Here is a 10,843-nt window from a genome sequence, read left to right as displayed (position 1 = left end):
GGCAGTGGCAATATTGTAAATACTTGAAGAAAATGAGGTTGAGACAGTAAAGAAGCCATTTTCGAAAAAAAAAAAAAAAAAGGGTTAATGGCATTTTCGTAGATAAAATGCAGATGTGGGGTTAAAAACTCAAAAAAAAAATGAGTCAAAAGAAAAGGTTAGTTTTCTGTTTGAATTCAAGTTTTGAGTCACTTTTGCAATAAGCCCATGAATTTGATCATGTTTTCTTTTTGTTAACAGAATATTTAATATAATATAGCTTCTATATTTATACATAGACATGCATGTACTATTCAATTTACAAATATAGCCACAGGTTTGTCCTTAATTATCTGAAAGAGGCCATGTAGTATTTGTTCAAGTTTAATCGGTCAAGTGCGGGCTGAAAATCATTCAAAATCGTTTGTGGAAAATTTGCCATATCGGGTTTTGATTTGTGAATGTTTGTTTTAAAATGTTAAAAACGGTTTGATAATTGCTTCAAATGTCTGTCTACCTTGAGAAAATAACTTATACTAAAGTATTTATTAGCAGGACGTGGCCATTTGTTGACTTTGACATGTGAAATGGAATAATATAAACATTTAAGTTGGCTTCGGAATCGGAACTAACTTTGGCTGTCGGAAACATTGCCTTGATCGGTGACTGACTCGCCCTCACGTTTCTCTTTCTCGTTTACACGTTTTATAGGCTGAACCGTAGCCATGAAGAATTATGTCATCTTCGATCGAGTTTACTTACCCGTTGAGCATTCAAAAATAATATAAATGAGCGATAAGAAACTTTTTTATGGAATTAAACAAATTCGAGTTAGAAGAATGTGTATGTAACCTGGCTTGGACTGAGAAACCTTGAGGCTTGGAACCTGGCTTGTGCATTAAAAATGGTATGGATTCTTTTTTTCGCTGAAAATTCAGTCTGGTCTTCATGGTTCAGGGATGAGATTCTTGATGGAAATCTTGAAATGTTTTGGGTGATCAACACGAGGCAGAAGCACTCCTGGCTTGTGAATACGCTGCTTGACCTCAGGGAAATTATCTACCCATGGATCAGGAAGCAAATTCACAATGGTGAAACCACTTACTTTTGGACATCAAACTGGTCTCCTTATGGGAAGCTATCTGTCTACCTCAACGCCTCTGTATCGATGCGTTTTCCAGTTTGCTCGACCGCTACTCTAGCTGAGCTTTGGGACAATGGAGGCTGGATTCTACCAAATGCACGCTCTGATCGGCAACTTGAGGTGATTACTTACTTGTCTACTCGGTCCTTGAATGATTATAAAGATGAGATTGAATGGTGGCCGGGAAATCAAAGGCAAATGAGCTACAAAACAGGGGCACTCTACGACTTGCTTCGTCCACCTGCTCCTGCTGTAGCTTGGCATAAGGAGGTCTGGTTCTCGGGAGGGATTCCCAAGCACATGTTCTTGGTATGGTTAATGGTCAGAAATAGGTGTCCTACTCGTGATAGAATATTAAGTTGGGGGCTGCTCACTGATTCTCGATGCTTACTGTGCAATGCCGCTGACGAATCTATTGCTCACTGTTTTTTCGACTGTAATTTTGCTTGGGAAATCTGGAAGCCAATTGCCACCAAGTGTAACTTCACTTCATTGAGACAATGGTCTGTTCTACTGGCACAACTTAAAGGCCATCCATCAAATAGGGTGCAGAAGACTCTGCTGCTCCTATGCTGGCAAGCAACTCTTTACACGCTCTGGACTGAAAGAAACAATCGATTGCATAACTCCCGGTTCACTTCCTCACAGGGACTGATTGCTCAGATCAAGCTCACTGTGAAGAATAGAATCTCCAGCCTCAGGATAGAAAGACCCAAATTCTCCTCAGCTCTTCTTCAGTTATGGTTCACAAACTAGACTTCTCATCCCTAAGATATCTGATTCAAGTTTGTATCTTTCTAGATATGTAAGACCAGTTGGTCTACTGAGATAAAACTCTGTATAACTCTTATTTCTCTTGCATTTTAATAGTAAAATCTTTGTCAAAAAAAAAGAATGTGTATGTATTATTGCATTATAAAACGTCGTTTTCTATAGTTTACAAAAAAAAACGTCGTTTTTCTATTTATTTATCCGTGATTCTTGTTGTCTTTTTCTAAGTCAACGATTTGTTGTCGTTTAGTTAACAGTTAACAACCCTTTCTGCTTTCTCTGACTTCCATCTCTCTCGTTCATCACATCTGGTCGAGGAAATCAGGCATACGATATCACTCCCCATTCGTTGGCCGACCTATGCTTCAATTTCATATTTTCATTTTATAGAAGAAAAAATTCTCATAGTATCTTAAAAACCTGGTAAAAAACTTTTTTTTGTAACTTGGGCTTTCATTAATTTAAATAAAGGGAGAAAACAAAAGGTTTATAAGCCAGGGGCTTTAGTACAAGGGCCCAGCCCATTCAAGAAACTCATATTAGTGAACCTTTTTGTAGTTAGAGAAGCCCAAAGGCAAAGTGAAGAAAACGACGGTTGAAGTCATGTAGTTTAGTTGACGGAGATCCCATAGAGTAGAGGGTGAGGCGATGATATAGAAGTCCGTTTGAGGGGAGATCAAAGAGCTCAGGAGACCCACAATTGCATCATCGCAGAAGACAACACAGGGTTTGTTTCTCTGAAGCTCTGAATACGATTCCTCAGTTGACGATCAATGATCCGAAAAAGCACATCAACTGATCTGAATTTGTTTGAGTGCAAGCGTTCATTCCTTTCAGTCCACAGCCAGTAGATCGTTGATTTCCACCCAAGAAGAACTAGCAGAGTGCGAGGGCGTCGGTTCTTGTTCCGGGGAAGGCTGATCATTTGTGATACCGTAGGCTCCCAGTCATACAATGGAGTTAGAGCACAGCGAGACGCAGTTAGCGACCAGAGGTCTTTACTGTAAGGGCACTCATAGTATAGATGGTTTCGCGATTCCACAGCTGTGTTACAGAGAGCACAGAGAGGAGAAACCTGCAATCCCCAGCGCAGGAGACGATCCTTTGTGGGACATCTATTCTGGATGACAAGCCAAGTCAAGAAGCTATGACGAGGGATTTCATAAGCAGACCAGACTGAGTTAGCCCAAGCGACAGCAGCTCTCTCACCTCTAAGGTAACTATAAACAGCTCTCGTGCTATAAGTTTGGCTCATTTTCCCTTGTAGTTCCCATTCAAAATAATCTGGACTTTGAGTTAATGATACAGTGGTGAGATAGACTTGCAGTTGTAACTGTTCTTCTGTTCTTGCAGGGGGTATCCGCCAGGTACCATTCCTACATAGTGATGCAACCGAGGCCTTCTCCGGTATACCTAGTCTAGAAGAGGAGCTAGCAAGAAACGTCGTTAGCTGCCCAAATGGTGACCAATTATCGAACCAGAATCTTGCAGAAGACCCACTCTCTAATCTTAATTTGATCATAGGAAACACCACTCCCCTTAGTTTGAGGAGTTTATTTGCTAGCCATGAGAAGGAAGCACTTGGTTTGGTGGTCCAATAGTTATGAACGGATCCTCTAAGCACCTCTTCCGTAAACCAGGCTACCCATACAGATCCCGCACGGAAGAACAACATCCAAATTAGTTTCAGACAGGAAGCAGTGTTCCAAGCGCCCAGATCTCTTATCCCAAGTCCACCTTGTTCCTTTGTAAGTACCACTGTCTCCCACGCTACTCTTGCTGAGTTCTGGCTTTCTATATCTCCTTTCCATAGAAATGTACTGCAGAGAGAGTTGATTCGATTAACACATGCTTTCGGCAGGTAAAAAACTTTAATCACAAGAAAGGGAATAGGCCAGATCGATATCGAGTTGAGGCTCGATATATTGTTTTAAATTAAAATGCTTTTTCGTATTACTAATTAAGGTGAGGTCATTGGTAGGCAGAGTGATTTGTAAGCATTTCTGAAATTTCATAAGTCAAACACAGGATTTTTAAATGATTGGATATGCCAGCAACAAAAGCGGTGGACAAAAATGTGATATCGATAAACCTTCATACGTTTTTTTTTTCATAATAACAAAGGGTATCTGGATCTCCGATTACCGATTAATTATCTTGGACTTGTCTACCAACAACAGATAAGCCCGATTGTCCTATGTGAGAGAGTTATAAATCCACGCCAACTAATCACATGTGGAGTTAGTAATTTAGTACTGAAGAAGAAGTATTAATGTTATAGCATATACTCCACAATTAATATTAAAAAAACATAAATTCCAGAATTATATAACAATAGAAAATTCTATTAAAGAATAACAAGTCTAATGTCATATGAACGCGAACTTTGACTTGAGGGAAATACATGTGCACCTTCAAGTTCGCCTTCAAACAAACACAAATCTTGAAGTTTTGAAAGAGCTGTATCCCTAGTGTAATTTGCTTGTCAATGCTCAATGCCTTGATTCGTAATGTATCTATGAGAATTTAATTATTGCAGCCAGGGATTAGTACATACATGTAACTTCTTGTAGTATGTGATTTTAAACGGGGTTTTCAACTTTTTCATGAAACTAGTTGATCCAAAAACTAATACAGTAATTACAGCCGCATTTACTAGAGAATAGAGAAACCATAAAAACTGTTATACTTAATATTCGTGTATGATTTTAGGTCTGCATCTATTAGTTGCTCCACAAGGTACAAGATGTTATACATTTCGAAAGTAAAGTTCACTGATCATATCCATCATAACTTAAGCCATAACTTTAGGAGTTTGAATATGCAACATTAAATGTCTATGAGGACACACTTTGACTTTTGAACTCTTATATATAGATTGTTGAAACTATGATGATGAAAAGAGAACCTTATACATGCAAAGTTGTTACAAAACCATATAAGGAGACATCCTTGGTGTAATATTTGTTTCCAAGTCCAAAACAAGCCCCAGGATGCAGAGGTTACAGATTAGTTCTCGGCCATCCGAAGAGTTTCTGATCAACCTCTTGCCGGATTCTTCAATCCCCGACGGGCTCGTGGTCTATGACGCTGCCAAGAAGGATCTGATGCTTCACAATAATAGTTACAAGTCTGTTAATGGAGAGAGAGCTATTCATATAATCCCTCTTGTTCTTTTTTTATGTGCTTTTGTTCTTTGGTCTTTTTCAAGTTACTAATAATCTCTAGTGACGTACGTAAAAATGGACGTTATATTTGCTAGTTGTGATCATTTTGATATTGATAATATATGATTTTAATTACAATATTTGCCAATAATTGGATTCATCAATTGTTAATTAACATTCTGGGCACGTTGAGTAATCAAAAACACAATGGCTCCGACTGGTGACATATTGTATTAGAGTTGATTTACAATAAAAGTTACAATTTGATGTAACTCCAGTAAAATTTATGTGGTAGAAACTGTAGATTTATGTGGTGAGTTTGATGTAAAATATAAGTTATTAAATTTTTTAAATAGCTGACTAGTAACATTTTCGATGTATAAATTGTAGTGTCTTTATTTCAAATAATAACATTTATAAATAAAATAGCCTGAAAATATAAAATATATAATCAAAATAAAAGAAATATACTTATATAATTTCGTATATAAAATTTTTAGTTATCAAACCTAGTTAATATACAATATATAGCAAAGGTATTTACGTATTTATATATTTATGTAAACATATAATCAAAAATTATAGCAAATATATTTATAAATTAATGTAATTTTGTATATAAAATCTTTAGTTATCAAACACAGTTAATAGTTAAAATTAAAGAAACAATTTTAAAAATAATAATTAAAATCTGATAAGAAATTTATAAAAATGTTTGACTAACTAGTTTTGAAAATAGTTTAGTGAGTGAAGGAAAGTAAATGTAAGAAATGATTATCATACAATTAAAATATTAAATTATTAAAAAAGATAAAACTAACCGTAAGATAATCTATAGAAAATAAAATAACTAACACTTCAACTTCTAATACATGCGAAATGGCTTGATGTTGATTAATCATTTGAGTTACCAATTTTACAAAGGGGATAACTCAAAATGGTACCTCAATGATAACACATTATAACTCAAATGTAAACTCAAAAAATGAAAAATAAATCATGATTGGTGACATTTTTGAGTTATGATCATAAATCAAACTAAATCATTGGTAAATCATGTCACCAATAATCTGTAAACCTAACCGAACCGAACTTCTCTCTAATCCCCTTCGCTCGCTGTCTTCAATCTTCAAAAGCTTCATTTAACTTTCGAGTAAGCCTGTAACAATAATGGTGATTAGCTGTGGAGTATTCTCGACACGTTCGTGTTGCTCGAGACTGCAACCGCCGTGCCTTGTACTGCGCCGGAGACTCTGCGGAGCTACAGCTTGCTCTGATTCTGTAAACGGGAGCACTTCGAATAAGAAGAGAAACTCAGAGAAGGAGAAAGTGATTGTGATATCTGGTCCCACCGGCGCCGGGAAAAGCAGGCTTGCCTTGGAGCTAGCTAAGCGTCTCAACGGCGAAATCATCAGTGCTGACTCCGTTCAGGTCCATTTATACTCTCTGGTTTAAGTTAGTAATAGCTCAGTAGGAGTGAACTAGGACTCTGGACTTGAGCCCTTGTCTAGGCCAGTTGATAGTGCGTCTTGAACAGAAAGATGACAGCTTTGCTTAACCCAAGACTCTAAATGGTTTGGAACCAGTTGTGTCTGAAATGCTGAAGTTGAAAGTTTCTTTCTTCAAAAAAAAAAGGTTCTTGCTTTGTGTTTTTGGTTGACAACAGGTGTACAAAGGACTTGATGTTGGATCAGCCAAGCCCTCAGCAAGCTATAGAAAGGTATCCTTCTGATATATAAATACATTTGTTGGTGGAAACGAATCAAAAAGTGTATACCTTTGAGCTTGAAGTTGTATGTTTATGCAAAATTATGCAGGAGGTGCCACATCATCTTATCGACATTTTGCATCCGTCTCAAGGTTCTTCTACACTGCTCCTCAATACTTCTGATACTCATGTATGCAAAATCAAAGAAACTTCTCATTTTGTATGCTTTTTTACTTAGACTATTCTGTGGGGCAATTTTTCGAAGATGGAAGGCAAGTTACTAAAGACATTCTTAGTAGAGGGCGTGTTCCCATAGTCACAGGTGGCACTGGATTGTACCTGCGATGGTATGGCATAATATATATATATATATATATACTTTGTCTTGTTCCCTTTTGTAATGTGTTAGGTTTATATCTATGCTTTCTTGGTAATGTGTTAGGTTTATGTATGGGAAGCCAGATGTGCCTAAACCTTCTCCAGAGATCATCTCCGAGGTCCACGATATGCTAGTTGATTTTCAGACCGATCATAACTGGGATGCGGCTGTTGAGTTTGTTGTCAATGCTGGTGATCAGAAAGCCTCTTCTTTACCTCGTAATGATTGGTACAGACTCAAGCGTAGCCTCGAGATACTCAAGGTTTTGACAATGATTTGATCATAAGGTTAGTTCTTGCTCGACAGGTGAAGTGTCTTTGTGCTTTAACAACTTTGTTTGTTTACGTGGCAGACAACTGGATCTCCTCCGTCTTCCTTTCGTGTTCCATATGATTCTTTTCGAGAAAGTTTGAACTCTCCTGACGCCAATGATGACTTCAGTGAGGATGGTTCATCGGGTGATATCTCTATTCAAAATATACATACAGATTTGGACTATGACTTCCTTTGTTTTTTCTTGTCAAGCCCACGGATTGATCTCTATAGATCTATTGACTTCAGATGCGAAGACATGCTCTCAGGTCAGTAACTGCAGCTACTTAGTTTTAGTATATTAAACTTGCAAGGATAACAATGGCATGCTCTTCTGAGGTTGTCTTCTTTGATATTGCTTATTTGTTTCTCAAACTTCAGGTGCCAATGGAGTTTTATCAGAAGCTAGATGGCTTCTTGATCTTGGTCTTCTTCCAAACACAAACTCTGCAACTCGAGCCATTGGTTACAGACAGGTAAGCTCTTTATTACCTGTATGATGATCGTAATCAGACAAGGGTTCTGCAACGGTGGAAACATTCTTTTTCAGGCCATGGAATATCTATCGAAATGTCGTCGACAAGGGGGTGTAAGTTCCCCTGGAGAGTTCTATGGGTTCTTGAACAAGTTTCAGCAAGTATCTAGGTGATTCCTCTACATAAGACTTGAACTGACTGAAAATAAATTGAAGTTATGTTTGCTATTCTTTCAGAAGGATTCTGTATCTTTAACTTAGTTTGGTTGATTGATTGATTATGCAGGAACTTTGCAAAAAGGCAAATGACATGGTTCAGGTGTGAGCCTATGTACCACTGGCTTAATGCTTCTAAGCCTCTGGTATACATACATGTTTCTGATTCTATTTAAATTACTTATATAACTATTGGGTTGCTGGTGATGCAATCATTTGTCTACTTCGCAGGATACAATACTTGAATTCATTTACGATGCTTACGAGAAGGAAACAGAGACGCTGGTGGTGCCTGATTCTATCAGGATGAACAAAGACATGAGAAACTCTCGAGAAGCTAATGCACTAAAGGCGTACCGCCCTAGAAATAGGTACAGAGAAGACTCGATGATTTATATTCTGTTTTGTTGGCTATTATATAAACATTTTGGTTATGGATTTGTGACTCTGTTTTGTGAAGGCATTTCATTGGAAGAGAGGACTGTTCTTCAGTGTTGGAGTGGATCCGAAGTGAAGGATGTAAGAGTGAAGTTTCATGCGTGGAAGGAGCAGCAATATAACCCACTTACACGCTTTCTTTCTACCCGGAGAAGCCAAAAAAAGAAACAAAACAATAGCAAATGTGTTTTTTTCTTGTATGAATGCACGAGTCGACAAGGTTTTAGATTAGCTTCTTCTTTTTTATTTTGTATGAACAAACATTTTATTCGCCTACGTTTCACTTATAAATCTTAAATTCACTCCCATGTTATATGCATCAATCTCAGATTCATCCTCATACGGTTAAAGTGGGCATAGAATATTTTTAATTTTAGATGATTGCATTCAAATAGACTTAAGAGTTGGTGTCGTTTATCCATTGTGAATCAAGTAAATGTAAATCAAATACTGCAAGACAGCGACATGATTATTACTACAACATTTTGGGTGCGTTAGAAGCCAAAAGTATTATATTCAAAAGTGTAGTGGCCACCTGAACTGATCATCCATCCCCCGTAACGCTTCTTTTGTTTTTTTTTGTTCTTTCATAAACTTTTTGCTTGATAAAGAATTGGTAATTTAAGTAGAGCTCTTTTGGCACACCTCAACACGCACATTGCTCGTGCTGCTCACCAACAAGAATAATATAAAACAAATAACACTACGGATATTCGTCGCTTTTTTTTTTAACGTTTTCATCCTCTGAACATCTAACGTCTACGTAATGACGACACTGTTAATGAATGCATTTCTATATACAAATGGCTTTGCCTAAACTCCAAAACGAGACGATAGCCATTGTTCTTCGAATAGAAGCAAACAAAGGGCCATTTCTCATGCGGTTTTGATGGATAAACAACGCCAAAGCCCAACGGGTGTTACAAGTCCGCAACTTAGAACTATTATTTTCTTCTTCATTTTGGATTCTTTTCCTTCAAAATTAAAACTGGCTAACGATTTTGTTTTTGGCTTGCTGACGTGTAAAAAGCCTAAACTTATATATTTTTATATTAGCATATAAGTTTTTTTTCTTCCATTGCCCCTTTGATCCTTGTTTGGTTGCCCAGAAAATTAAAAAGAAAATAGATGAAGCTTTGTTGTTGTTTGTGGAAGCAGAAAGAATGATGTCTTCCTTTGCGTGCTAATAAACATTCTTTTCTTAAGGTAAACATAATTTTTAATTCAAAAATTTTGAGTTTTTAGTCTCTTGATTGTCTGCTTAACAATGAAAACTGTTTTTAGAGATTGTCTTTCTCCTTTAATATCTTGAAGAGTGATCCTAGAGATTGAGTAATCATCACACTTTCAATTTTCATTGAACAGTTTATATGACTTTTATGCAATCTGGTGATTGTGAAGCAAAAGAATCTGAAACGTTTTATGACAACAATAGATTGAAGCTGAAGTTAGATTCTCATGGGATCTACTTGCTCCAACTTATATTTGCAATGGATCATCAATCATCATAAAAATACTCTAGTGAATTTTTTACTGCCTTGCTTCATTGGATGTGTTGCTTTTCTCTTGTTTTTTTTTTGTGGTTTGAACTCAATAGAAAAAAATGCCTTGTGGATAAAAAAGAAGTTGAGTCTCTTTGCATAGTAGTATCTGATTGTTATCTTATAAGCAGTTTGGAACCATGAGATTCAAGAAAGGAACTAAAGTAGAAGTGTTGACCAAATCATCAGTTCCATCTGGTGCTTGGCGATCTGCTGAGATTATAACTGGTAATGGGCATTATTACACTGTCATGTATGATAGTGAAGGTACTACAGAGAGGGTACCGAGGAAGAGCATGAGACCTGAGCCTCCTCCTCCTCCTTTTCAAGTTCTACATTCTTGGGCTCCTGGTGACCTTGTTGAGGTTTTAGAGAGTTGTTCCTGGAAGATTGCAATCGTTTCCAACGTTTTGGAGAATGATTGTGTTTTGGTTAGGTTACTTGGTTCCTCGTTGACTCTCAGGGCAAACAAATCCGACATTCGAGTTAGACAATCTTGGCAAGACAACGAGTGGATCATGGTCGGGCAGGTACTTTTTTTCTTTATTTCTGTTTCTCCTTTTTGTCAAATATCATTCAAAGCTGTTTCTTAAGCTGACATTTGTTTTGTATACCACTTGGCTAAAGGGTACATCGAGATTAAGTGCACAGACTTCGACAGGAAAGTTACGGAGAAAGCTGAATCTGAAGTGTGTTTCATCTGAGAAGCTCAA

The 10,843-nt window shown here is 37.2% G+C and overlaps 4 protein-coding genes and 1 long non-coding RNA gene across 5 annotated transcripts; all 5 read left to right on the top strand.

Annotated features, from left to right (window-relative positions):
• The first annotated feature begins 883 nt into the window (after positions 1–883).
• On the top strand, positions 884–1,879 carry LOC130506635 (uncharacterized). The gene has a single exon (XM_057001322.1). The coding sequence runs from the start codon at positions 884–886 to the stop codon at positions 1,877–1,879; it is 996 nt and encodes a 331-aa protein (XP_056857302.1).
• Positions 1,880–2,441: 562 nt separating this feature from the next.
• On the top strand, positions 2,442–4,063 carry LOC130506632 (uncharacterized). Its single transcript, XR_008942079.1, has 3 exons — positions 2,442–3,110; positions 3,248–3,642; positions 3,756–4,063. It is a non-coding gene; the product is annotated as an uncharacterized LOC130506632 (long non-coding RNA).
• Positions 4,064–4,652: 589 nt separating this feature from the next.
• LOC130506634 (uncharacterized) lies at positions 4,653–5,134 on the top strand. Its single transcript, XM_057001321.1, has one exon. The coding sequence runs from the start codon at positions 4,888–4,890 to the stop codon at positions 5,110–5,112; it is 225 nt and encodes a 74-aa protein (XP_056857301.1). The 5' UTR covers positions 4,653–4,887; the 3' UTR covers positions 5,113–5,134.
• Positions 5,135–6,065: 931 nt separating this feature from the next.
• On the top strand, positions 6,066–8,927 carry LOC130506631 (tRNA dimethylallyltransferase 9-like). Its single transcript, XM_057001319.1, has 11 exons — positions 6,066–6,492; positions 6,728–6,781; positions 6,879–6,921; positions 7,008–7,116; positions 7,212–7,410; positions 7,501–7,729; positions 7,842–7,936; positions 8,011–8,105; positions 8,222–8,297; positions 8,383–8,522; positions 8,612–8,927. Exons 1-11 carry the CDS (start codon positions 6,232–6,234, stop codon positions 8,709–8,711), a joined length of 1,401 nt encoding a protein of 466 aa, XP_056857299.1. The 5' UTR covers positions 6,066–6,231; the 3' UTR covers positions 8,712–8,927.
• Positions 8,928–9,673: 746 nt separating this feature from the next.
• LOC130506633 (uncharacterized) lies at positions 9,674–10,837 on the top strand (the record flags this gene model as incomplete). The annotated part of the gene is made up of 3 exons (XM_057001320.1): positions 9,674–9,795; positions 10,262–10,660; positions 10,758–10,837. Coding segments are annotated over exons 2-3 (470 nt in total), but the record flags the coding sequence as incomplete, so codon positions are not given.
• Between the last annotated feature and the right edge of the window lie 6 nt (positions 10,838–10,843).

This window comes from Raphanus sativus, unplaced genomic scaffold, assembly GCF_000801105.2.
Source record: "Raphanus sativus cultivar WK10039 unplaced genomic scaffold, ASM80110v3 Scaffold3482, whole genome shotgun sequence".
Taxonomy (NCBI): domain Eukaryota; kingdom Viridiplantae; phylum Streptophyta; class Magnoliopsida; order Brassicales; family Brassicaceae; genus Raphanus; species Raphanus sativus.
Note: the sequence above shows the minus strand (reverse complement) of the source record. Positions and strands in the feature narration are given on the sequence as shown.